At 37.3% G+C, this 27,698-nt stretch overlaps 1 protein-coding gene across 3 annotated transcripts in view; it reads left to right on the forward strand.

Moving 5' to 3' along the window:
• Positions 1 to 23,657, forward strand: part of YLPM1 (YLP motif containing 1) — a 73,209-nt gene extending 49,552 nt beyond the window's left edge. The window contains exons 12-21 of one of the 3 annotated variants that reach the window (XM_012438170.3): positions 2,497 to 2,559; positions 2,856 to 2,975; positions 3,215 to 3,391; positions 3,478 to 3,561; positions 4,435 to 4,518; positions 7,758 to 7,838; positions 10,974 to 11,025; positions 15,942 to 16,072; positions 22,756 to 22,938; positions 23,266 to 23,657. In XM_012438170.3, the coding sequence (XP_012293593.2) occupies positions 2,497 to 2,559; positions 2,856 to 2,975; positions 3,215 to 3,391; positions 3,478 to 3,561; positions 4,435 to 4,518; positions 7,758 to 7,838; positions 10,974 to 11,025; positions 15,942 to 16,072; positions 22,756 to 22,902 (939 nt within the window). In that variant the 3' untranslated portion in view covers positions 22,903 to 22,938; positions 23,266 to 23,657. Of the gene's footprint in view, positions 1 to 2,496; positions 2,560 to 2,855; positions 2,976 to 3,214; positions 3,392 to 3,477; positions 3,562 to 4,434; positions 4,519 to 7,757; positions 7,839 to 10,973; positions 11,026 to 14,068; positions 15,148 to 15,941; positions 16,073 to 22,755; positions 22,939 to 23,265 lie in introns of those variants that run through there. The other 2 variants (XM_012438171.2, XM_064375040.1) reach the window with 2 other exon arrangements.
• Positions 23,658 to 27,698: the final 4,041 nt, after the last annotated feature.

Below are 27,698 nucleotides of genomic sequence, written 5' to 3' on the forward strand. Positions count from 1 at the left end.
TTCAGCTGCTAATATTTTGGAGGATTTTTGCATCCATATTCATAGAAAATAGTGTTGTTTTCTTGTGCTGTATTTGGTTTGCTGTAATACTGGCTTCATAAAGTAAGTTAGAAATTATTCCTTCCTGTCAGGCGCGGTGGCATCTGCCTGTAGTCCCAGCTACTCAGGAGGCTGAGGTGGGAGGATCACTTGAGCCCAGGAGTTCTGGGCTGTAGTGCGCTATGCCAATTGGGTGTCTGCACTAACTAAGTTCAGCATCAATATGGTGACCTCCCGGGAGCAGGGGACCACCAGGTTGCCTAAGGAGGGGTGAACCGGCCCAGGTCAGAAACGGAGCAGGTCAAAACTCTCATGCTGATCAGTAGCAGGATTGTGCCCGTGAATAGACACTGCACTCCAGCCTGGGCAACATAGCGAGACCCTGTCTCTAGAAAAATAAAAATAAAAAAAGGGCCGGACGTGGTGGCTCACGACTGTAATCCCAGCACTTTGGGAGGCCGAGGTGGGTGGATCACGAGGTCAAGAGATCGAGACCATCCTGGTCAACATGGTGAAACCCCACCTCTGCTAAAAATACAAAAAATTAGCTGGGCATGGTGGCGCGTGCCTGTAATCCCAGCTACTCAGGAGGCTGAGGCAGGAGAATTGCCTGAACCCAGGAGGCGGAGGTTGCGGTGAGCCGAGATCGTGCCATTGCACTCCAGCCTGGGTGACAAGAGTGAAACTCCATCTCAAAAAAAAAAAAAAAAAAAAAAAAGAAGGAAATTATTCCTGCCTATTCTGTTTTTTCGAAGACTGTGAAGAGTTGGTATTTAAATATTTGGTAAATTCAGTGAAGTCATCCAGGCTTAGGCTTGGGCTTTTCTTTGTGTGTGTTTTTAAAATTACTATCTTAGATTCTTTACTTGTTGTAGGTCTATTCAGATTGTTTATTTCTTCTTAAGTTTTAGTAGTCTATGTCTCTCCAGGAATGTGTCTGTTTGACCTAAATTATTGTTCATAGTATTCCTTTGTATCCTTTTTTATTTCTATAAGGTTGGTGGTAATGGCCCCTCTTTCATTTCATTTTTACTTGAGGCAGAATGTCACTGTTGCCCAGGCTGGGATTGCACTTCTGGGATCAAGGGACCCTCTTGCCTCAGCCTCCTAAGGAGCTGGGATTATAGGCACGCACCACTGAGCCCCACTTTCATTTCTGATTCTAGTAATTTGAATCTCCTTTTTTTCTCGTTCAGTCTAGGTAAGAGTTCATCAATTTTGTTGATCTTAGCTGGACGTGGTGGCTCACACCTGTCATCCCAGCACTTTGGGAGGCTGAGGTGGGTGGATCACTTGAAGCCAGGAGTTCAAGACCAGCCTGGCCATGTGGTGAAACCCCATCTCTACTAAAAACACAAAATTTAGCCAGATGTGGTGGCGGGTGCCTGTAATCCCAGCTGCTTGGGAGGCTAAGGCACAAGAATTGCTCAAACCCGGGAGACAGAGGTTGCGATGAGCCAAGATTGCACCACTGCACTCCAGCCTGGGCAACAGAGTGAGACTCCATCACAAAATAATAATAATAATAATAATAATATAATAATAATTTGTTGATCTTTTAAAAAGAACCACTGCCACTGTTTGGTTTTATTTTTACTCTTTTGTTTTTCTGTTTTCTATTTTATTAACTTCTTTAATCTTTATTGTTTCCTTCCTCTGTTTGTTTAGTTTGCTCTTTTTCCAGTGTCTTAAAGTGGAAGGTTAAGTTATTGATCTGAGACCTATCTTCTTTACTACTATAGACATTTATAGCTATCAATTTCCTTTTAAGCACTGCTTTAGTTGTATCCTGTAAGCTTTGGTATGTTGTGTTGTTTTCATTCATCTCAGAGTATTTCCTGGTTCCTCTTGATTTCTGGTTCTTCTTTATTTCTTCTTTGATTCGTTGGTTATTTAGGAGTATGTTGTTTAATTTTTACATATTTGTGAGTTTAATTTTTCTTTTTCTTTTTTTTTTTTTGAGACGGAGTTTTGCTCTCGTTACCCAGGCTGGAGTGCAATGGCACGATCTCGGCTCACCGCAACCTCTGCCTCCTGGGTTCAGGCAATTCTCCTGCCTCAGCCTCCTGAGTAGCTGGGATTACAGGCACGCGCCACCATGCCCAGCTAATTTTTTGTATTTTTAGCAGAGACGGGGTTTCACCATGTTGACCAGGATGGTCTCGATCTCTTGACCTCGTGACCCACCCGCCTCGGCCTCCCAAAGTGCTGGGATTACAGGCTTGAGCCACCGCGCCCGGCCCTTAATTTTTCTTACTATTAATTTCCAGTTTCATTCCACTATGGTCAGATAACATACTTTGTATTATTTCTATCCTTTCAAATTTATTAAGGTTTGTTTCATGGTCTATTACATAGTCTATCCTGGAAAGTGGTAGGTCATTGTTAGCTATTATCTCATTGCAGAAAGTTTTCTCTGAGTGACTTTTTTTTTTTTTTTGGTCTATTCTGTTTCAGATTGTTGTTATAATGAGAGGATTACCTGGCAGTGGAAAGACACATGTTGCAAAACTTATTCGAGTGAGTATGGGAAAGCTGAAAAATCAATTGCTTGTGTTAGTAGTCACTTGCCTTCTTATTAATAGCAAGCAACATGATACCAATAGAGTTGTCTTCCATTTGATTCGTTAGAGTTGGCCCATGTGGTAGATGTTGTCCCATATGCATTTGGATGTACTCAGAGAAACATTTTTGACTCTCCTTGATTTAAAACCACCAGAAGATTGTATATTATTTAGCCACAAGAGGGAACTTTGGTGTGAACATTAATTTATTCCATAAATTCATTTTAATATTCTTGACTATATGATTCTTAGGATAAGGAGGTAGAATTTGGAGGACCTGCACCCAGAGTTCTAAGCCTGGATGATTACTTCATCACTGAAGTGGAAAAAGAAGAAAAAGATCCAGATTCTGGAAAGAAAGTAAAAAAGAAGGTATGCTATTCATCTCAGATCACATTCTGATTCATTAATAGTATTTAAAGGAAATCATGTTTGGAGAGAAATGTGGCTTTTTTGAGGGCAAGGACTTCTCTGTTTTCTGAACACAAACTTTAGTACTTGGGTGTGAAGGAAAGACTACAAAGTCATCTCTGTCCAAATGCTAACCAGGGAAAAAGCTTAGTATGAGTCTTTGCTTTTGCTAATTGTATATCTCTTTTTGGGGACCTTAGGTAATGGAATATGAATATGAAGCCGAGATGGAGGAGACTTACCGCACCAGCATGTTCAAAACTTTCAAAAAGACTCTGGATGATGGCTTTTTCCCCTTCATAATTCTGGATGCCATCAATGACAGAGTTAGGCATTTTGACCAGTTTTGGAGTGCAGCAAAAACCAAGGGATTTGAGGTAGAAACTTAAAGAACTTTGAAGTACTTTGTGTTGTCACGTAAATGTTATATATCTTTGCCTAATTGTTATTCATTCTTGCTTAGGTATATTTGGCTGAAATGAGTGCAGATAACCAGACCTGTGGCAAGAGAAATATTCATGGAAGAAAGCTTAAAGAAATAAATAAGGTGATTTTCAGAAACATGGACTAATAAAGTACCATCATGCGTTACATGATAATGTTTTGGTCAAGGAAGGACTACATACATGGTGGTCCCATAACATTGTAATAATGTATTTTTACTGTACGTTTTCTATGTTTAGATATCTTTAAATACGCAAATACTTAACATTGTGTTACAGTTGCCTACAGTATTATGTACATTAACATGCTGTACAAGTTTGTAGCCTAGATGTGCAGTAGGCATTATCATCTAGGTTTGTGTAAGTATACTCTGTGATGTTCACACAATGGCAAATTGCCTAATGATCTATTTGTTCTAATGTATGCCCATTGCTAAGTGATATGTGACTATACTCCTCTTCATATTGTCTGTATCAGCACTCTTGTCTGGAAGCTCCTATTTATCCCCCCCTTTTTATTTTTCATAATATCTTTCCCATCTGCTTTAGTAAATGTTTCTCTTCCTTTGTTTTTTTTCCTAGCTCTTCTTGAAATTAGCCTGTTATGGCCGGGCGCGGTGGCTCACGCCTGTAATCCCAGTGCTTTGGGAGGCCGAGGTGGGCGGATCGCTTGAGTCTGGGAGTTTGAGATCAGCCTGGGCTACATGGTGAAACCCTGTCTCTACAAAAAAACACAAAAATTAGCTGGGTCTTGTGGCAAGTGCCTGTGGTCCCAGCTACTGGGGAGGCTGAGGTAGGAAGATTACTTGAGCCCACAATGTCAAGGCTGCAGTCAGCCATGTTTGCGCTGCTGCACACCAGCCTGGGTGACAGAGTGAGATCCTGTCTCAAAAAAAGAGGAAATTGGCCCATTAGACTTTATAATATTAAATTAGTATTTAACAATTTGATTAATATTTAACAATATTTTTCAATAGATGGCCGATCACTGGGAAACTGCGCCTCGTCACATGATGCGTCTAGATATTCGTTCTTTGCTGCAAGATGCTGCTATTGAAGAGGTGAGTATCCTTTGGTTCAAATGCAATGCAAAATGACATTACTTTTTCACCTTTTTACTTTGAAAAACTTAAAACCTACAGAAAAGTTACATGAATAGTATTAATAATGTAAGAACACCTACTGATATGCCTTTCATTGAGATCACAGTTAATATTTTGCCACATTTTTCTTTGTGTGAATATATTCTTATTAACAGTTTTGTTGATGTCATTATTTTTGTGGAACCATTTGAGAATTAAGTTGTAGACCTCATAAACCTTCACTCTTAAATACATCAGTAGGTATCTTGTAAGAACAAGGACATTGTCTTTTGATTTGATAACTGTTATCAAATGCAGGAAATTTAATATTAATAAAATATTATATTAAGTAATATAAAATATTATATTAAGTAATATAAATTTCCTGAATTAAATTTCTTGAATTATCTCACATATAGTTTATATTCATATGTCATCAGTTGTTCCTATCACATAGTTTATAGAAATTTTCAAAAATCCAAGATTCAATCCTTTAATACAAAATATAGTTTCTCAGCCTTGTCATTGTCATGAAAGATGAAGAATTTATGAAGAGTTTAGGCCTGTTTTGTAGAATGCCCCTGCATTTGGATTTGTCTGTTTGTTTCCACGTGCTTAGGTTCAGGTTAAACATTAGCAGGAATACTAGGTAAGTGATACTGTGCCCTCTCAGTGCATCACACCAGGAGCCATATGGTGTCAATTTATCTCATTATTAGTGATTTAAACACTGATTTTTGGTTAAGGTGTTATCTAAGAAATTTTTCTATGGTTTTCTCTTTAATAAGTAATCTGTAGAGAGAGACTCTTAATATCTGTTCCCCAACAAATTTTCATTCATTGGTAGTTCTTGCCTGAATCAATTATTAATGTGATGGAAGGAGAAATTTTCTTTTTTTGCCAGTTGTGTGTTTCTATTTTGTTTGACCTCTTCCATTGAGTGACAATAATATTGACAATTATTGTCAATATTGTCATTTTGCCTTTTTTTTTTGAGACAGAATCTCCCTCTGTCTCCAGGATGGAGTGCAGTAGTGCAATCTTGGCTCACTGCAACCTCTGCCTCCTGAGTTCAAGTGATTCTCATGCCTCAGCCTCCTGAGTAGCTGGGATTACAGGCATACGCCACCACACCCGGCTAATTTTTATATTTTTAGTAGAGACAGGGTTTCACTATATTGGCCAGGATGGTCTCAATCTCCTGACCTCATGATCCTCCCGCCTGGACCTCCCAAAGTGCTGGGATTACAGCCATGTGCCACCGCACCTGGCTTAAATTTTATATTTTTAGATTTTATATCTCTAGTAGAGTTTCATGATGTTGGCCAGACTAGTCTTGAACTCCTGGCCTCAAGTGATCTGCCTTGAGTGATCCCACCTCGGCCTCCAAAAGTGCTGGGATTAGACATGAGCCACAGCGCCCAGCCGTCATTGTGCTTTTATGTGTTTTTAACTCCCATGCCACTCCTCAACCTATTTCTTTCTGGCTTCTGCCACTGTCATTGTCTGGCAGCCCTCTCACTAATGATCTCCATGACAGTGGACAGTTCTTATTTCCCTTATTGTTTAATTTTGCAGCCAAATGTAATATAGTTGACTGTGCCCACCTTCTTAAAAAACATACTTCTCTCTTGGCTTTTGTGAATTCACATTCTTCTGGTTTTCCTTTTACTTTTTTGGTTATCTCTTTTCAGTCTCTTTTGCTGACTTCTTCTGCAAACCATTCTTTAGGGCTCATTCCTAGGCTCTGTTTTTATTTTGTACCCTCTGTATAGATCATCTGAATCTTTCTAGGCGCTTGGATTGTCACTTATGTGCCATTAATGTTATAAAGTCTAGACTGAGTTATATTACTATCTTGACAGTAATGTTTCTGAATGGAGGGAGTATAGGTGATTTTTATAATCTTCTTTCTACTATTATTTTCCAAATTCTCTACAAAAAATATATATTATCTTAGTATACCTCAAACTCAACCAATCCAAAATGTAGTTCGTCCAAACCTATTTCTCATTTAGTAGTCTCTGTTTTAGTAATTAGAACCCTAACCATTTGATTGCTGAAACCAGCACTCTGGGAGTTATTCCTGACTCTTTTGTTATTGTCATTGTTGAGACAGAGTCTGACTCCGTTGCCCAGGCTGGACTGTGGTGGCATGATCATAGCTCATTGCTGCCTCAAGTCCTGGGCTCAAATGATCCTCTCACCTCAGCCTCCTGAGTAGCTGAGACTACAGGCACATGCCACTGTGCCCAGCTAATTTTTTAGTTCTATTTTTTAGAGATGGGGGTCTCACTATGTTGCCCAGACTGGTCCTGAACTCCTAGACTCAAGCGATCCTTCTGCCTCAGCCTCCCGAAGTGCTGGGATTACAGGTGTGAGCCACCATGCCCAGGCCTGACTCTTTTTTTTTTGAGACAAAATCTTACTCTGTTGCCCAGGCTGGAATACAATGGTATGATCTCTGCTCACTGCAACCTCTGCTTCCTGGGTTCAAGCGATTCTCCCAGCCTACCAAGTAGCTGGGATTACAGGTGCCCACCACCATGCCTGGCTAATTTTTGTATTTTTAGTAGAGACAGGATTTCACCATGTTGGACAGGCTAGTCTCGAACTCCTGACCTTGTGATCTGCCTGCCTTGTCCTCCCAATGTACTTTGATTACAAGCGTGAGCCACTGCACCTGGCCCTGACTTTTTACTCTGCCTTTATGCCAGTGTTCAAACCTGTCTTGTAGTCAAGCAAGTTTAGTCAGTTTAACCTTTTAATGGCCTCTGTAACTCATCTGCTCATCTCGTCTTGCTACCACTCTGGGCCACCCAATATCATTCCAATATCATCCTACTTTTCACTATACTTTTTCTTATGTTTTGAAATTTGAATCATTGACATGTTTTACCTGATTGGAAAAATGCTTGTTAAAGAATTTTAAAAGAAATTCTAGTAATCCATGGGCATTCGAAATAGGTAACTATCTACTTACCACTTATACTTAATTTTACAGGAAATTATACAGATGGATATTCAAGGAAAATTAAAGGCAATAATATCCTGTCTTTTATCAGTTCTGTTTCAAAATTTAAGGTGTTAAAAATTACTTGGTATGTAACAGTGAGCCTGTCTTGCTCTGGGCAACTGTGTTCATTCCAGATCTCAAAGAGAGAGTCAACATTTTCCTATATGTTAACTCAGTTTTCCTTTTTAAATGGTTGGTGTAGGTAGAGATGGAAGATTTCGATGCAAATATTGAAGAACAGAAAGAAGAAAAGAAAGATGCAGAGGAAGAGGAAAGCGAACTGGTAGGAGACAGACCAACCACTTTGAACAGTGTCTCTTTATTAAAATTCTTAAAGAAGGTTTAAATTCAGATCTGTGGTCAGACAACTACTGTTGAAAATACACTTTAATGGTAAAAGTTTCCAAAATCATCTTCAAGGAGACTTTTGGATACTCTTTATTTTTCCCCACACCAAAAGAATCCTCTACTGTGGTGTTAAAAGAAAGTTTTAACAGAGTGCTAAGAAACTTACTCTTGTACTCATCTATTTGTGGGTGGTTTTAGGGGAGTATACCTTTAAGAAAATAAGTTACAGATGAAAGGGCATTCTTACATTCCAGCAGATATGTGGCCCAGCCTACCCAACATATGCATAATTGTCTCTTCTTTGCTACAAGATCTCCAAATTGAGTTTCTGTCATTTGAGGCAGAAGAACTTATTGAATGGGGAGGCAGAGGGTTGCCACTGGCTGCTAGATTTGTTCTTCTGCATTTTATCCTAACTGATGGGAAAAAATTAAATGACTGTGTAAGCAATGGATTTTGCTTAGGCTGATTAGAGGCTTACATAGTGTGAGTTCAAAGTTTCTGTGTACCTAATGTAAAATGCTTTCGATCACACCTCTGTAGAGATGTTTGTCTTTCCCTGTCATTCAAGAATATGCGACCTATAGAGTTACCTTGACTTTTCAGTGTTTGCTGATAAAGTACAGAGATTAGCAATGCCTTGGAATAGTGTTGCTTTTTAAATCCAGAATATTACTTGGTTTATTTAATACTTGAGCCCTTGCTAAAGTTGCTTCTCATATTCTTTTGAAAATGTACAAAATGAGAACTCGGATACCTACCCCTTAGAGTATACAGAATCTCCAGGGAGTGGTCCCATCTGACCCATGTGTGATATAGAGGACTCTTGCTAAAAACTGTGTTTTTATAAAGATGGTGTCAACCTCTACATTCCAAGATTTCAAATGTGGATTAAAAAATAAGTTTAAAGTTAATGGCATTTGAGTCTCAGTATGTGTTTTTTTAAATCTATTTTTCTTAATTAAGTTGTATTTTGGCATATATAATTTAAAATGTAGGCAGGAAATTCATTAAAAGGTCCACGCTCTTCTGGAATATGGCTAATGACTTCTTTAGCCATTTGCAGCGTGTGCACTAGAAACTGATCATGTGAGAAGTCTATAATGTTTTAGCTTTCTGAAGCTCCGTCTTTCTTTTGTGGAGATTTCAGTTCAAGATACGGTTCATAGCGTCTGACTTGTGTAGGTGTAGATCAAAACTTGAGAACTTTTAATTGAATGTACTATTACTTTTTAAAGTGAAACACACTGTAATACTATATTTTTACATCAGCGGCATGGCAAGGAAGCCTTAGAATTCTACCCTGCTGGATTATCTGTTTTATTTCCAAGTGGCATACAATTTCAAGCAATGGAAGGATAATATAGTTTAAAGGAAGCAAAGGATGGTTCCAGCAGGGGGAAATGAATACACTTGTTTGCCTAACCTGGTTATAAAACTTCTCTTAACCTCTTCAAAGATGCAGAATTGAAAAAAATCTTTTACTATTTGCAGAATTGAAAAAAATCTTTTACTATTGGAGTCTATTTCAAGAGTAAAAGATTTTTGGAGAATATATTAACCAAGGGTAAGAGCAAGTTTCATACCAACCACTCAGACCATTTAAATGGAATTCTCAGTAAACCTTGCATTTTCCACTCTGCACTAATTAGTATTGCTGGGTGAAATCCAAACTTTTGTTGGTAAAGAGAATCCTTTTTTGGGGATTGTTGGTATGATAGTCTGCCTTCTTTAATGCTTCAGTGAACCTAATAGATAAAATGTATACATATGTTATTCCTGTGATACTTAAAGTTTTCAGATGGTTTTTGAGATATAACTTGTATAAGTATTCCCAGTACTTTTAGCACTATCACTTCAGCATAGCTTTGTCTTGGTTTGTTCTAAAAAAATGTATTTGGAAAATATATAATTTATCACCCAAAATACTACCTAGTAAGTAAGTTGGAATTGAATTATTAGTTCTGGCTTAAAGACTAGTAAACTCTTACGCAGAAGCTGTTGTCATGAAGTCTTCAAAATGCTTTGCAACTTACTTTACCTGTATGTCAGTCTGTTTCATGAACTTGAACATTCCCAACAGTAGAGAGATAGATTGATTCATAAAAGAAGATTCTGACACTTTTGATGAATCTGTCCTATTTACTAGTTTCCAATATTAACGTTTCTGTATGTTAGGTCTAATAGACAACAGAGTCTAAATGAAGGTAAAGGGGAATCACATGGTCAGAGCATCTACTTGCTAGGTGAATAAACAGAAATGATTACTGCATAGCTCAATAGGCACATTGGGAAATTTGAAAATCTTTTGGGAGTGAGTTTGAAATAAGCCACCCAGTTATTTTATGAAATATAGGATATAAGTTGCCAGTGATTTCTGGTTTTTCATATAATAAGAAAACATAATTTCAAAAAACATCAGAAATAATAATCTAGTTTTCAACTGATAAAAGAAAAATGTTCTGAAATTGATTCAGTAAAATTAGCCTTTGTATGCTCTAACTGATAAATGAATTGAGTCATTTTAAAATGAAGTTGAACTTCATAATCGGGTAATTGGGTTAAGTGCTACCAATTCTTTTCCTTTCTTTTGAGTACTTAAAATTAGTGAAATATAAAGTAACTATCTTGAAGAACACTTTTTGGACCTTATGGCTACTATCACTTGAGAATAGCAGTTGTATTTAGAAGTTAACCTAACTAGTATTACAAATCCTCTGATACTCTGAATAATATTAATATTAGCACAGTAACTATCTGTATGTTATCATATTTGCTATACAGCTGTTGTTCAGACTACAATTATGAGTCCTGAACTGTAGCTGCCTCAAAGCGCCTTCATGATACTATTCTGAAGTGACTGCTCTGAAATGTGGACAGTGAAGTTTGGTGAATTTGGTCATTTAGTTTCTTCAAAGATAATGAGATTGTGTTTCCCCTAAGGATGTATTTACAGCTAGTCAGTGGAAACTGAATCCATTCCCAGTTTTAATGCTTTTCCAGTTCAAACGTGATATGCATGTATGTGTCTCTTTCTAACCCTTCGAGCTTCTCTCTGTGTACGATTTAGGGTTACATTCCGAAAAGCAAATGGGAGATGGACACATCTGAGGCAAAGCTAGGTGGGTATTTCCTTTTTCCTGTTTTTATATGTGATACCTGATGGTAATGGTCGTAGATCTTTCTGCTATAAGAGGAACAAATTTCCTAAAACTTCTACTTGAACAGAGATTCCTGCCTACCTTATATCCTCCAATCTATTTTGCTAGCTTTTGGTTTGACAAGTTATATCTTGTGACAAAGTGTTAAGTACTTTAAAAGAACTGCTTTCAATACTATTTAAAGTTTTTAGAGTCAACCAGAAATATTATTTGATAATTTAGCAACAAAATATTGTTACTTATAAAATCTATTCTTTTATATTAATCAAAAATGTTGGTGCTGATGAGATTTCTTTTTTAAAAGAATAAGTGCAGTCCAAAGTTAAACCTGATTATGAATACTTCAGATAATAATAATATAAAGTTTAAAATTAATTAAAAGGCATTTATTCTCCTTGTATAATAAAAGAGAGTCTCTAAGTAGAGAGAAGTAGATATATAATTCAGGTTTTTGAGGAGCCTACTTTATAAGATTTAGTTTAAATTTTTCTTCAAGTCGTTAATGCCAAATTCCAAGGTAAACCAGTTTAAATGATTGTCTAAATCATAATTTGGAGTTGCTTAATGTGAAGTTATCTGTCAAACAAAAAAGTCATACATGTCCAGTGGATTCCCTCTAGTATTTGTTGGTGAAGACTGCAAAATATTTTTTCAGCTTTGCTTTGCTTAAAGAGAACAATTTAACATGTTGATTAAGATGTATTAATAAAAATTAAAACAATGTGCTAAGGACTTTTTGAGATCAGCCTTACTATGAAGTATGACTATCAGTTTTTGTTTCTTTTCCTGGTATTATACTCCAAAACTAAAGAAACCAGTGAAGTATCTTAAATTGATACAAGAAATTTGAGTCATTTAGCTGCGTCATTGCTTAGGACATGTGTTTCTGACATCAGAGTAGTGCATTTTACATGCAGTTACATAAGTTATGCCTTTAATTTGCCCCAACTACTTGTGTTAGCAGTTGGTGTTGACCAGGTCCTATGTTAAAAGACAGTTCCACAAACTGTATTATTACATTACTGGTATAGGTGCTTTTTGTCAAAGTCTAAAAAATTTTTTTTAGTGTGTGTCATGTAAAAATTATATGTGGTTTTTGACATATTCTAGTAGTCATCCCTCTGTGGGAAATCTTAATAATAACCAATTGTTATCTTCCAGAGACCCTTAAAGCACTTATATGTTTAAATGCAATTAAATATGGGGGAAAATAAAAATTGGAAAATACTTTTAAAATAATAATAATGCTTTAGTTCTGCATATTTCGACATTAGATTAACTCTCTGTGAAGTTCTGTACATTAGACTAACCCATAATATGATAAGATCACTTCTCTCTTCTTGTTCTCTACATATTATCTTTTGGGACAAAGAGAGATCATAAAGATAGGTACAATGAATGTAAAAGTGATGAATATTAGCTAAACATGTAATCTTCAGAGGCCTCACTTAACACATGATCTGGGTAATGCTGTTTTAAACTCAATCTAGTCCATCTTTTACTTTTCTTTCTGTTTCTAAAAGGAAAAGGGAATTTAGTTGTGATGATTATTCAAGAATATATATTAATACTGGAATTTCTGGAAAAAGTTCTGGCCCATCTACCATTTGCTTCTCAGAAAATACATTTTATACAAACTGTTTTAAAGACAGAATAGTAGACAATGAATTCCAGAAATGGATTTTTAAAATAAACCATTTCAATAAAAGGCACTGAAGATCTGACAGTAAATCTAGAAAATAAATTTTAACGTATTTGCAGTTGGGTTTTTATTTATTTTTAACAAGAGTGACAGTGATGTCGTATATAAGGACTTGTATCTTGCACCACTATATTGAGAGCTAATCCCGCCACAAAGGAAGGCAAATTGAGTATACATTCTTGAAAGTGCTTATTACTTTGAGGTTGGTCCATTGAGCCAACTGAGAAGATTCTTCTCTAAAACACGAGGATCTTGTGTCTGAGAATTAGCCTGTTTATGTTGCCTTCCTTATCATAACAAATTTAATAGAATTTGATTACCATGTACAATTTAATTTTCTTAGTACTTTACCAACATTCTTCAATTACACTTGGGAAATGATTATACTGGGTGGAAATGTATTAAGTTTTAGCAGTGTTACATGTTGAGCAAAAACAGTTGACTCTGAAACAGGAATTTTGATTCACAAATGAGTCTGCCAGTGAGAACATTCCTACCTATATAGTCTTTCAAGCAGCTGGTTAGATCTTAACTGCAGATTCTTGATCTATGCTCATTAAATAGAGTATACAGTTTAGCCTGTGCTTGAATGTTAAATTGGAAGTGTTGTGATTTTAGAACAGTTCAGAGCAGGCCTGAGCTACCCCTGGCATGGAGTTGTTGAAGGCTGCCTGTGACCCACCTTCAGTCCCACCAGACTGGTTCTTCTCTGCTGGAACACAGGCACCCTAATGTAAGGGTGGGTTGTTACTTGCCACATCAGGTGCCGGGATTCAGCATTGAAGCTACTTAAACTCCAGTGACATGATTTTAGTTTCTCATACTGTGAAGCTAGAATGTTTGAGACTGTTATCATCCTAATTTAGGTTTCTTCATATAAAGCACTTTTACTTTTCTCATCTCAGTGTCATTTGTCTCTACTCATGAGTTGTTTATTGGTTTTCTACATGTCAGATTCATCTCTTCAGAGTTGGAATATAATTATTATTTGTATAGGTGTATAACCTTGTATGTTTACTTTGAACAGATTTTCAGAAATACCATTTACATTTAGAAAATACATAGCTGTATCTAAGGAATTTTTCTGTTATGCTATAATACGTACTGTTTCAAATATGTGGTAAAATTCTGTGATCTGCCAAGTTGGATTTAAAACTTCATCTTCATCTTAAAACTTCATCTTTTGAAATCTCTGAAAATCATTAGTGTGCGTGTATCGAACACCAGTCTTTCTTCTGTAATGAACACCCCAGATTTCTCTCCCCTCACCTTATACCATCCATTTGTGTGTTTGGTTTCCAGTATGCCATGTGGAAGAGGTGTGAGCCTTTCTTCAGCCCAAGAAGGAAACTTTAAACATGTTTGCACAATAAAATTTCAAATTAAACATTTCAACAAGGGTGCTCAGACTAGAAATACATGCTCTTCTGAAATTCCATGTTGCAACTGTAATTCCTGTCATATTTACCCAGTGTATAAGGAGAAGTTCTTGCAGTTTTCACACTGTGCTTCTGTATTGCTGCCTGGCTGTGCTCTGTGGTTGGAATTGAAATAATGAAAATTTTTACTTTGAAGTATGTTAATGTCAAAGTTATCATATTAAGTTTGGAAATCCTTTGAGGTTTATTTAATAAGTGTGTTGGAGCTTCTTTCTCTTGTGGTGATACTGTACACTGTTGAACTGAGAACAGTTTTATTGTTTGTGGGACTTCGTTGGTTTTCTAATACCATAACCTGTGTCCCTGTGCAGTCAAGGGGTCACTTCTTTGAGATCATGTATAATATGGCCCGTACTTATACATGTAGATAGAGCCATTTGGTACAGCATGTGATTCCAGAGATTAGAAGACTGGATCTGTCAAATCCATACATGTTAAAATTTTGCCAAAATGAGATGATTAAAATTTTTGTGAGTTTTATAACTGTTGCAGTTTGCCTTACTGATTTTTCAATGATAATCGCTTTTATGGGAAAGGGGCTTAGGAACAAAAAACTTTGCCAAAAATGCAAAATCTTACTGGTTTTTAAAGCTTGTAACAGTCAGTTGTGTGTAAAACTTTTATATTTGAAACATAAACTCACCCTTTCTGCTGCTGCTTTCATTGCACTTTTCATACAAAGTTCTCTCCAACGTGGTCTCTAAAAGATTTTTATTATATACACTCTGCACCCTTTACAGAATTCAGTGAAGTGTGGTTATGCTGTGTTTCTGAAGTTTTAGTCTTTTCTTCTTTGGCCTGCCTAATATTAGTGTGTTTATATAACTTCAGATGATTCAAAAGTTTAGTGCTTCATTGTAGCAAAAAATGTATATAGCTCATAATATCCTACATGTAGTATTCAAAATCAATTATTAATAACCAATAAAAGACTCAACACATTTTCATTGCGTGTTCTTCTTTAAGACACCTAAACTCATAATTTCTGAATCCGCAATCCCTATTCATTAATTGATTACAGTTTTTGAATTGTTGGAAAGCCTAGCCCTCTCAGATTCAGTCTTCAGAAAGAATTATCAGGTCTGGTAAAACAGGCTCACTAGCCCTTAGCCTCAGAGATGGTCAACAAACAGCACTTCGTAGTACAACCAAAGAAAGTGGTGATCTCATATAGTCAGCGAATTTATTCATGAACATTGATTCATGGTGAATGCGCTCACAGCAACCAAAATCCCCAAAAAAACTGTTCATCTGAAACCTTAAACGTGAGCTTGGCTTATTAAGTTCTTGGTACTTCCTGCTTTTCATATGACAAAATATCAAACATGATTGCAGATCAAATGGGTGGTGTTAATACTGTGTTAAAGAAAAAAAAGAATGGAAGACACTGTCTAGAAAAGCCCAACTTTGCATTTGCCATCAGAACATGAGAGCTGTGGTGGGTGGGAGGACAAGGAGGCCAGGCGCCAAGTGCCTTTTCTTGCCTTGCCCATATTTGCTACTTAAACCAACATCATAAACATAATGGCTACCAGTGTGAATACTAAACAATGGAAATTGCACAGAACTTGATATTATATCAGCCAAGAAGATATAGTTTGGATCTGCAAGTGATGCTGCACTCAGAAATGTGGATATGCCCTCTGAAAGTGTTCCAGCCTTCTTTTCCCCTGTGTGTGTGTGGTGTGCAAACTCACACTCTTCCTTAATGCTACGGCTCTGTGTTTGTCCCTCAGACAAGTTGGATGGCTTGAGGACTGGTACTAAAAGGAAACGTGACTGGGAGGCCATTGCCAGCAGAATGGAGGATTATCTTCAGCTCCCCGATGATTATGATACTCGTGCTTCTGAGCCTGGGAAGAAGAGGGTAAGAGACTTTGTCTTTAATTGCCAACAAATGAAGGGCCCATTTAGGCATCTGGTTTTAGAAATCTGTAGGCAGATAATCACATGAACACTATTTTTAGAATGATTTAGTTTATGCTGTGTCAAATTACATATCCAAGCAAGGAGTCAGACCTTATAAATTATAAGGCATATAATTATACAAGTAACTTAAAAGGAGAACAGAACCTCACATGGCTAGCATGTAACCTTAAAGGCATTGGAAGTGACCAGTCACTTGTGCCATTTTGTCATGGTGCAAAAGAGCCAGGTACAGAGTAGGATATTGAAGAGAATCGGTGAAACTTCTTAATGGATGGGATATGGAGGATCCAAAGGTAGATAGAATCAAGGGTAACCCATTGGTACTCTGGCCATGAGCACTCCATGTATGTGGTGCCATTTACTAAGAGAGAAAACTAGGGGAGTCATAAGTCATAATTTTTGGAAGTGAGAGAAATAATTTAAGTTCTGTGAGAGAAATTCTAATTTTTCTTCTAATTAAATTAGAAAGGTAAGTGAAAATGTCAGATTGACTTGGATTTACTAGTATAAAAATCACCAGAGAGATCAGACTGAACTAACAGATTTCAGGAAATGTTATTTAAAACCATGGGACTGAATGATTTTTTCCCAAGGAAAAAAGTATAAATGGAAAAGATAATAGGATGCCGGACTCAAAAATTTAGTTCAGACAGAGGTGTTTCAAGAAGAAAAGAGCAGTTAGTTTTGAAATGATGCAGAAAAGACAAGTTGGGAACAGAGAAATGGCTGCCAGATGTGGCAACATGGAGGTCACTGATGATTGTAGTGTGTCATCAATTTACAGTGATGAGGGGTGGAAACCAGTTTGAAGCAGATTGAAGAATAAATAAGAAATGATGAATGAAATACAGTATAGCATATGTAGGCAACTTTTTGAAGTTTTGGTATGAAAGGGAATAGAGAAATGAAGCTAGGACATTAGATAGGTCTTCCATATAAATGTTGAATTCAATAAAAGTGATAGATATGTATATCCTTTAAAACAAAATAAAGCAAAGGGATCGAATTGTATATACTGTTCTGTACAAGCCTGTTTCAGCTAATCCATCTTGATCTTTCTATATAAACATATACAGACCTACCCTTCTTTTTAAAGGGCTACTTAGTGTGCCATTGTTTGGTTGCACAATCAGTTATTTAACTAGTCCCTTTGTGTTAATCCATTTGTGTTGCTATAAAGGAATACTTGAGACTGGGTAATTCATAAAGAAAAAAGATTTATTTTGGCTCACTGTTCTGCAGTCTGTACAAGAAGCATGGTTCTAGCATCTGCTTCTGGTAAGGCCTCAGGAAGTCTTCAATTATGGTGGAAGTACAAAGTGGGGGCCAGTGTGTGACATGGCACGAGAGGAAACAAGGGAGGGAGTCCCAACTTTTTAACAACCAGATCTCACATGAATTTAAAGTGAGGACTCATTACCGTTAGGAGGGTACCGTGACATTCATGAAGGATTCTCCTCCATGACCCAGACACCTCCAGCAGCAGGGGTTACAATTCAACGTGAGATTTGAAGGGGACAAACATCCAAACCATAATATCTTTATTGATGGATGCTTACACTGTTTCCATTTTATTGCCAATACAGACAGTGAAGGTTGTGGTGTGTATGTCTCTCTTTACATACCTACATGCAATTAATCACCTGTTTTTCTACACTTCAATTAGTGATGCTGTTATCAAACTCTTTAACTTTTGACAATCTGATAGGTGAAAAAAAATAGTATCTTGTTTTTCAGTTATTTAAGAATGAGATTGTGCATCATTTGTATTTATGCATCATTTCTTGGTATTTCTTTCTTTCTTTTTGTTTTTTTTTTGAGATGGAGTCTCACTCTGTTGCCCAGGCTGGAGTGCAGTGGTGTGGTCTCAGCTCACTACAACCTCCACCTTCTGGGTTCAAGCAATTCTCCTGCCTCAGCCTCTTGAGTAACTGGTGCCCACCACCAAGCCCAGCTAATTTTTTTGTTATTTTTAGTAGAAACGACGTTTCACCATGTTGACCAGGTTGGTTTTAAACTCCTGACCTCATGATCCACCTGTCTCAACCTCCCAAAGTGCTGGGATTACAGGCGTGAGCCACTGTGCCCGGCCTTGTATTTCTTTCTTAATGAATTTTCTCAGTGCCTTAGTGTTAAAAGAATATTTTATTCTAAGAGAATAAAAATGCCAATAAAACTTAATTTCAGTGGGCACCATTACAAAGAATCTAGGTTTCAAAGCTCTTTGAAATACCGCAGATACTCCAAAGTCTGCCCTTGTCTGTGTAGCTTTAGGTGATGGGGAAGGGAGAGCCCACTGCCATTTGCACCCACCCACACCAAAGGACTGCTTGTATTGATAACTGTTACTCCAGTTTTAAGGCTGGAGCCAACAGAAGTAGAAGTGGCCCTTCCTTGCAAATAATAAAGTGTAGTTCTGGTAACAATTAGTAATCTAAAATGAGAAATATTTTCTCTGTTTTTACTCAGGTAAAAACTCAGTTTTACTCTGTTTTTACTTCACTAAGGAGTATGTAATCCCATGCAGTTTACTTTGTTAAGTTGGGTGACCAAAGAGAACTGAGTGGTACACGTTCTAGTTCTTTAAAGTTGCTCTTCTTTAACTCTCTTCCCCTGCCTTATACTTTGACTTCAGATAGTTTTTAACTCTTGAACCACTCACCAAAATCAACATCAGACCACTAGGAGATCCTAGAGGTAGCAAAGAATACAGAATGCTGTACATTACTCATTCCTTTTCTGGGGTTTGTTTCTGTGATTCAGCTTTTTACAGATACCAAGTGGGTTCTTGGGATTCACTTTCTCTATAACAAAAAGGTGGTTCTGTAGAGTTGACTATATTAGAATTTTGCCCAAATGGCTAGGCTTTAAAATATAACTTACTTTTAAAATGTTTGTTTGCTTGGGTGTAAAATAGTAGCTTACTTGGTCTTTAATTTGTATTTCTTTGATGACTATGGAAGGTGAACATTACCCTTGTTTGCTGAATTTGTATTTTAGAAATATTTATAATGACAGTGGATGAAATATAAGTACCTCAAACTTTTGAGTGCTAGTCAAGATTTTTCTGTATTATAACAATTTTATTTTTACAGGAAAAAACAGGAATAATGTTGTTAAGTCTCAAAAGTACCTCTAGGAAAATTAAAAGGGACACTGACATTCAAGAAGCCATTTCAGAAGCTGAAAGTCATTATTCTGCTCTTTATATTTTTAGTGATTCAGTAATCATTTATTCATTCCATAATATTGAATGTCTTTTTATGAGGTCTATGAATGAGTCCTCTTAAGGAGCTGACATTCAGTGGAGGAATTCAACATGTAAATAAATAATTTTACTATAGTATCAGTGTAAATTAGATATATTAATAAAATACAGTAGTTTCCAAAATATTTTAATTCCAACTTCATTTTTTTGTTTGTTTGTTGTTTTTTGAGACAGAGTCTCACTCTATCACCCAGGCTGGAGTGCAGTGGCGGGATTTCAGCTCACTGCAACCTCCACTTTGCAGTTTCAGGCTATTCTCATGCCTCAGCCTCCTGAGTAGCTGGGATTACAGACACCCACCACCATATCCAGCTAATTTTGTTTGTATTTTTAGTAAAGACTGTTTTTGCCATGTTGGCCAGGCTGGCCTCCAACTCCTGACCTCAGGTGATCCACCCACCTCAGCCTCCCAAAGTGCTGAGATGACAGGCATGAGCCACTGTGCCCGGACTAATTCCAACTTTAAAATCTTGGACATTTATTCACAAACATACTACTCATTTCAAAAATAACTGCACACTTTTTCTATTTTATCTGAGTTTTAAAACTGAGAATTTAAACTGTAGATTTAAAAGTAGCAAGGTGAGATTGATCAGTATATTTAACTGTCCTGAGACTGCCCTGGGAATGGATTTAAATTTGCTGTGGAAATTTAAATCCACTAAGTAGCCCTTTAAAAAGTCACAACTGTGTGTTTTAGGAAGATCTGGAGGGGCTGAGTACAGACAGGAAGATTAGTTAGAGATGAGTGCTTTGCTTCAGGTGAAAAGAGAAATGAGTTCAGTGAATTATTAAATAAAAGGGAATGGCAGGGGAGAAGGAGAGGACAGGATTGAGCTGATCTGTTCAGGAGCTGGAATGGTTAATTTCTTTGTTCAGTGGGCCTTACCACATAAGGGGCAGACTGTGGCCACTGAACAAAGAAAAAGTAAGCAGCCCACAGCAAATTTAAATCCATTCCCAGGACATCCTCAGCACAGTAGTATGTTTTCACATAAATGCCCAAGACAGTCCACAGTGATCTTTCACTAAAATGTGTATCCTTGATCCAAAGTGGAGCTGAGAGTATATATGAATTTTATTTTATTTATTTATTTTTGAGGTAAGGTCTCTCTCGCCAGGCTGGAGTGCAGTGGTGCAATCTCAGCTCACTGTCTCTTCTGCCTCCCAGGCTCAAGCATTTCTCCCACCTCAGCCTCTCTCGTAGCTGGGACTACAGGCACCAACCACCATGCCCGGCTAATTTTTGTATTTTTAGTAGCAACATGGTTCTGCCATGTTGCCCAGGCTGGTCTCGAACACCTGGGCTAAAGTGATCCACCGTCCTCGGCCTCCCAAAGTGCTGTGATTACAGGTGTGAGCCACTGTGCCTGGCTGTATATATGAATTAATCAAAATAAGTACTTCAGCATTGATGGATAGAATGCCCAAAGATTTTTGTGTATTGAAGCCCACGTTATTTATTAGGCTTCTTACTAAGACCCATGAAAGACATCAAACAATAGGTTTTCTATACACTAGAAATCTACTTTCTGAAAAGTCAGGTGTTATCAGTTTCCTCCCACTGCTATTACTGTGGCTCCTCCCTTTGACCAGGTGGTTAGTATTAGGAGAAGCCTAGTCATTTCATTGCCAGTCATGCAAATGGTAATTAGTGTACATTAGAGCAATAATGCATTTCCAGGTCCAGGGTAAAGAGCGTGGTGTTTCCATGCTCTGGTTCCCTCTCTGTGTCACAAATAATAAATCACAAGCCATGTTTAAAATACATTCTCTGTAGACTTTGGTACTATGTAGTGCAAGCAACAGATTCATAGTTTCTTTTTAAGAATCTGAACTTTTGCCAGGTGCGGTGGCTCACTTTTGTAATCCCAGCATTTTGGGAGGCCAAGGTGGGTGGATCACCTAACATCAGGAGTTCGAGACCAGCTTGACCAATATGGTGAAACCCCATTTCTACTTAAAATACGAAAATTAGCCAGGCGTGCTGGCACACGCCTGTAGTCCCAGCCACTCGGGAGGCTGAGACAGGAGAATTGTTTGAACCTGGGAGGCAGAGGTTACAGTAAGCTGAGATCGTACCACTGTACTCCAGCCTGGGCAACAGAGCGAGATTCTGTCTCAAAAAAAAAAAAAAAAGGAATCTAAACTTGTACAGAATATATTTATCTCCATATACTTTTAAAAACATATTAACATAATATGTGACTGGGCATGGTGGCTCATGCTTGTAATTCCAGCACTTTGGGAGGCCAAGGTGGGAGGATCGCTTGAGCCTAGCAGTTCAAGACCAGCCTGCGCAACATAGTGAGACCCTGACTCTAAAAAAAAAAAAATTATAAAAATTTTTAAAAACCACAATATGTAAGAACTTACATATTTTAAAAATCAGAGTACCTATAGAAAATATCCCTGATCCATATATTTGTAGTTGTAATCTTGCCATAAATTATATCAGTTGAGTCTGTTTCTTGGTCTCTTCATCTCATGAATGAAAGTAATAATAGCAGCTTACTGTTTTCTCTAAGATTAAATTTCAAGAAATATTTTTGTGTAGAGATAAAATGCAGTTTTTGATCTAGGCTGTTGATAGTCTATTAGGGAAGACAGATCTGTAAATGGATAATTACACTACAGCGTGGAAGTTCAAAAGCAGACTTCCCACAGTTATGTGGGAAGCAGTGATTATTCAATTGGCAAAGGAAAAAGGAGTAAGTCAGGGAAGGATGGCTAGACTCATGCCAGTTGGATAAGGTTAGGGAAGAGACATTTCAGGAAGAGTGACTGTACTTACATGCAAAGTTACAGAGACATGAAATGGTGCAATATGCTCCAAGTACTAGAAGGAAGTCCCTATCATTTGTATAAAATGCCATAGGCACTGGCCAGAGATGTTGCAGGAAAGTAGTAGGGGTCAGATCAAGAGGGACCTGAGTTCTTGGACTTTACCTGGTAGGTAGGGGAAGGATTTAAAGCAAATGAGAGTCACAACTGTGTGTTTTAGGAAGATCTGGAGGGGCTGAGTACAGACAGGAAGATTAGTTAGAGATGAGTGCTTTGCTTCAGGTGAAAAGAGAAATGAGTTCAGTGAATTATTAAATAAAAGGGAATGGTAGAGGAGAAGGAGAGGACAGGATTGAGCTGATCTGTTCAGGAGCTGGAATGGTTAGGACTTGGATTGACCAGACTCTGTGACTTAAAATAATGGCTTTTCCCAGTATTCCTGGGTTAATTTTTAATTTTTTAAACTTGTGATTTCAAATGAGTCATTCTACCCCTTAGACTGTCCAGAGAGGGAGGGGGCTCTTTGAGTATTTTTCCTTAAGCTCAGCCTAATGCTATGTTCTTTTTAGGTCAGATGGGCAGACCTGGAAGAAAAGAAGGATGCAGATAGGAAAAGGGCCATAGGTTTTGTGGTCGGACAGACTGATTGGGAGAAGATCACAGATGAAAGTGGTCACCTGGCTGAAAAAGCCCTCAATCGAACCAAATATATATGAGACTTAGTTTTTGAACGGAGTCATTATTCCTCTAAGGTAAGAGTACACAGTCATATAAATAGCCTACTGTGTGGTTGCTTCAAAGAGTTTGAGATGAAGAAGACAGCATGCTTTGCTAAAAATGCTCTCTTCTTGTGTTATTTTATAGTTCTAAAAGAGTAAGTATGTGCTAGTTGTTAACATTTACAATACTATTAGAAAAGGAAGCCATTTCCTGCAGCCTGGCTCACTTACAAAAACAAAAACCTTGAGAAAAACTTGAATTCTATAGATTTGGGAAGGAATGAAATGATATTCTACCAAGGGCTACTGAACTTTCTGTCTGTTCTTTCCAGGTGTGACAGCCTTTTCTTTTCTTTTCAGGTGGTTCGCATTGAGGTGATCTGAAGTCAAGGCCTCATGGAACTTCTTTGTGTGTCACCTTGCTTCCACGTTTCCGTTTTCGTTTTGTTTCTACTGCTTTAGTTTTTTAAAGTCCTCCAGTGTCCCCAAGAGGTATTAGAATCTTGCTGTACCCAAGCAAGACGAATTTTTCTTTTATCTGTTTTGGGGAGGGAGGGAGTGATAGCTTAACTGCTGAAGCCAGGTGGGGTTCCGCTGGAGGATTCCAACAGAGAATATTTCCTCCACCGTACAATGTCACAGACTATCTCTATCATCATTGCTTTGTGGCTGTTTCTGTTTTTTACTGTATGTAACTGGTAGCTGATTGTACTAGGATTAAAAACAATAAACTTTCACGATAAAGCCAATGAGATTCATGGGCTATACAGCATGGGCCCTTTTCTCTTGTTTTCTTAGTTTTATTTTTATTGCTTTTTAAATATGGTATGTCCTAATTAAATGCTAGCTGAACATCCACAACCTCTTTTTCATTGAATATTATGTGGCTCAGTGAATCCGTAGCATATGTTGTAAAACACAAGGTTCAAATGATGTTCAAAACACTCATCTTTGTTTTATAGCTGATTTCTTTCTCTTTGTGTCTTGAAGACTGATAAACCAAGTTCAAATATTCACCAGTTCCCTGGAGCATATCTGTTCTGCAACATGATGCTTTATTTCAAAATTTTTTTTGATCCTCTCTCTGTTCTTCCCTTTCTTCTTACCTTCCTTCCTCTTTTCACTTTCTCTCTTTATACTATATTAGGTTCTTATTTTTTCCTGTTCTGGCTTTGAATCCTGGTGGACAGAACTGATCTATTCCATGGAACTCAAGCTTGTTGCCTTACTTTGAACTTGAATTGTGGATTTTTAAATGAAAATTGCAGGGAAAGAATATAAAGATGCAGAGCACTCTGGCATGTAACCTTTAAGCCTTTAGGTTTTCAGGTTCTTGCCAGATTGTTCATTACTGGAAAGCACGGCCTTCTGCACAGAATTTCCTCTCTCGTGGTTAATGCCAGGTGGAACCCAGAAACATACAGAGATAAAACCCAAATATTATTTCTATTTAAACACTGAAAAGGGACTCTTCCTTTTTTCATTCTGCAAAGAAAAGTCATCTTTTAGCATGAAAGAAGATGAGAGCCTTCTTCCTCAAGCATCATTCCCATTTTGTAATCCAGCTCAGCAGTTTCTAAATGTGTTCACTGAAGACTTCAATAATTTGAAATATTCTCTTTCAGACCACAGACGAAAATCCTTTAGTTTTATGACCTACGTTAAAGACTGTATGAATAGAGCTAATATTTACTAGCATTTGAATAGTATCACTTTGGGTTCAACAAATATTATAGTACTGAATACTCCAATTTAATGGAAATTCTAACAACTTTCTGTACTTTTATCTTCCCTAAAAATCTGAATTTTTAAGCAAAAGAGACTTTCAGTTCATTAACAAGTCAATATTGAATGTATAAATTGCTACATTAAATAACTTCCGCTGTTTGTACTATTTAATAAGCTATTTTGATTGCTTATTGGCCTACAATACATTTATGTGTACTGATCTTTCTCAGTGCCTTTATTATGTCGCAAAATAGCCGAATAGAATTATTGTACAAAGATTCATTTACTACTTTCTAAAGTTGCCCAATACCTATTCTCATCAAAAACAAAACTTCCAGAATGTGTTCTCTAGTTCAGACGAAATGGAGGCCTATACGTTCTGCAGGATGCTTTCAGTTATCCTTAACCTTGTGATGTTCTAACTGACAATAGTCAGAATGCCAATGAAATGAGTGGTGATAACCCATGAATCACTTTGAATCATGGGTAATTTTGCATGTCTGTGTTTTTACCTTACAGCCATGGCTTTATGTCTGTGATCTTATACCAGGGCAGGGTTGGGGAGCTGGGGAAGAGTTAACAGAAACAGCCTCTGCCAGTTTTCAGAGGATATAGATTACATGACCTTAGAGAATGAACATAGAGTGCTCCTATTTTAGAAAGTGAATATAACAGCCTCAATGTAAGGAGGTAGATTTGGCACCAAAAAGAGAAATAGAGACAGCCAATTGATAATTGATTTTATTCGTCCAATGTGGGACTTAAAAAATTCTTGCACTTAACATTACTACTAGAAGGAGAATAGGATAGGAAATCCAAGGTATCTTGAAGAAATTTGGTGTGGGTATAAAATGCCTTGATAATACAAATATTTTAAGTTTGTTAAGAGGTGCCCTGGAAATGCAGAAGATCAATCTTGGATGCCATTATTTGCTAGCATTTTATTTTAATTTTATTAATACTGTTTTTCTTCTCTTAGAAAGTTGCTGGTTTTAATCATATTTTATTTTAAATCTTTTGTGGTGTCATGTAACTTAAAATAATCTTACGTTGGGGAAGATTTCTGATACCTTGATGGGTATTTCAGGTTTTTTTTTTTTTTTGTCAGCTCTATAAAGGATGATTTCAGACATTTTAAACTAAAAGTGAAATCTCTCACTTCAGTGATCCAACTTTACTTGTATACTTCCTGTGTGAAGAATTCAGTAGATGAGACTCAAAAATTTTTCTGTTTGAGAATATTTAGGGTTAAGTGCTGTATTTGAAATATTCAGGGACTGATTACAGAAATCAGAAGCCTTTATTATAATACACAAGTAGTCTATTGACAATTGACTCATATACTTTGCTAGAAGTTAGTTTGAGTTTGATTCAGTTATCAGTGTTTAATCCAGAAGTTTATTGACAAAGATAAAATCTTAAATTTTCTGGTTGGATGTATTTTCCTTGTGAAAAAGTTGTGATCATTGGTTGAGCAAACCAAAGTAGGTGCCATCTCATCTGGAGACCAACTATTAAATTTTGGATTGGATTGACTGAGAATATCAACTTAGGTTTTCTTATTTTGGAGGCCCCTCAGCATTTCTGTTAAGTATTTTATCCTGCTAACTGTGCAAGTTGCAGATATTTTGGTAATAGGCGTCTAGAGCCTGGCTTAATTGCTAGGATTGTAAAAGCAACAGATTCTCAGCTGAGGTAAGTTTTGACAGATCCTAGTACAAGTTCAGGTTCTTCTCTTAGAAGCTGTGTGACCCTAAGCAGATTTTTTATTTTTGGAGACAAGGTCTCACTCTGTTACTCAGGCTGGAGTGCAGTGACGTGGTATAGTTCACTGCAGCCTCGACTTTCTGGGCTCAGGTGATTCCCCCATCTCAGCCTTCTAGGTAGCTGGTACTACAAGTGTGCACCACCACACCCAGCTTGCTTGCTTTTCTTTCTTTTTCTCTTTCTCTTTCTTTCCTTCCTCTCTCTCTCTTTCTCCCTCCCTCTGTCCCTCCCTTCCTTCCTTTTCTTTCGTTTCTTTTTTCTTTCTTTTTCTTAAAGAGATGTGATTTTGCCATGTTTCCCAGTCTGGTCTCGAACTCCTGGGCGCAAGTAATCGCCCACCTCCTGAAGTGCTGGGATTATAGGCATGAGCTGCTGTGCGCAGCTGAAATATTGTTATCTACCTGAGCTTCAGTTTCCTTCCTATAAAATGAAAATAACAAAACACACCTATTAAACATTGAGATAATGCATGTAAGCTACTTGGCACAGTACCAAGCACATAGTAAAAGCTCAAAAATAACTAGTCGTCATCGTCATTATTACTTTTTGAGTTCTCGCACGTTCTTTTTGAAATTCAAAATATCCAGCTGGCTTGAAGATAGTTGTCACCTTTTATAGTCAGCTATCATAGACTGAGTTATGTTATAGGTAAAAGTACAGTGTGTTGGAAGAGTAATTATTCAGAAGCATTTTCAGGTAACCAGTGACATTGATTTTCAGAACCAGCATGGAGGCTTGAGAGGCTCAGGTGCAAAAGGTAATTTAGTACCTAGAGGGGAGTGAGTAGTAACAGGAAGTGGTTGCCAGACCACGGATATGAACAAAGGTGAGGGCACTGAATCATTGATTTGCCTTGATTTTCACATAGGAAGAGAGTAATGTGAATAATTAATATATTCATGAAGGTACAAAATTCAGGAGTGTCCCATCCATTTTGTGTCCTGTCCATTTTGACCCTCAGCCTCCCATGACTCCATCAGTAGAGGCAACCAATGTTCAGAAAAATTGTGTGGATAAGCATTAAGTCCTAACGTTTTTACCTGGTTTTTGTACACACACTATCTTATTATTTTTCCTTTACCAATATGTTTTAGAGGTCATTCAGATCATATAGGAAATATTTCCATTTTTTCTTCCCTCTCTCTCCCTCTTTAGTTTTCCAAAGGTACCTTCATAATATAAAGAGGTTTACTGAAAAATTTTAGAAATTGTTTCAGCTGCGTCTCTATTCTTTTCATGGCATGGAATATATGGTATGGGTATATTTGTATACAATTCTTTCACATACGTAGGTTGGT

The sequence above is a fragment of the Aotus nancymaae genome, unplaced genomic scaffold (genome assembly GCF_030222135.1).
Source record: "Aotus nancymaae isolate 86718 unplaced genomic scaffold, 86718_ANA_hifiasm-v0.15.2.pri h1tg000011l, whole genome shotgun sequence".
NCBI lineage: Eukaryota > Metazoa > Chordata > Mammalia > Primates > Aotidae > Aotus > Aotus nancymaae.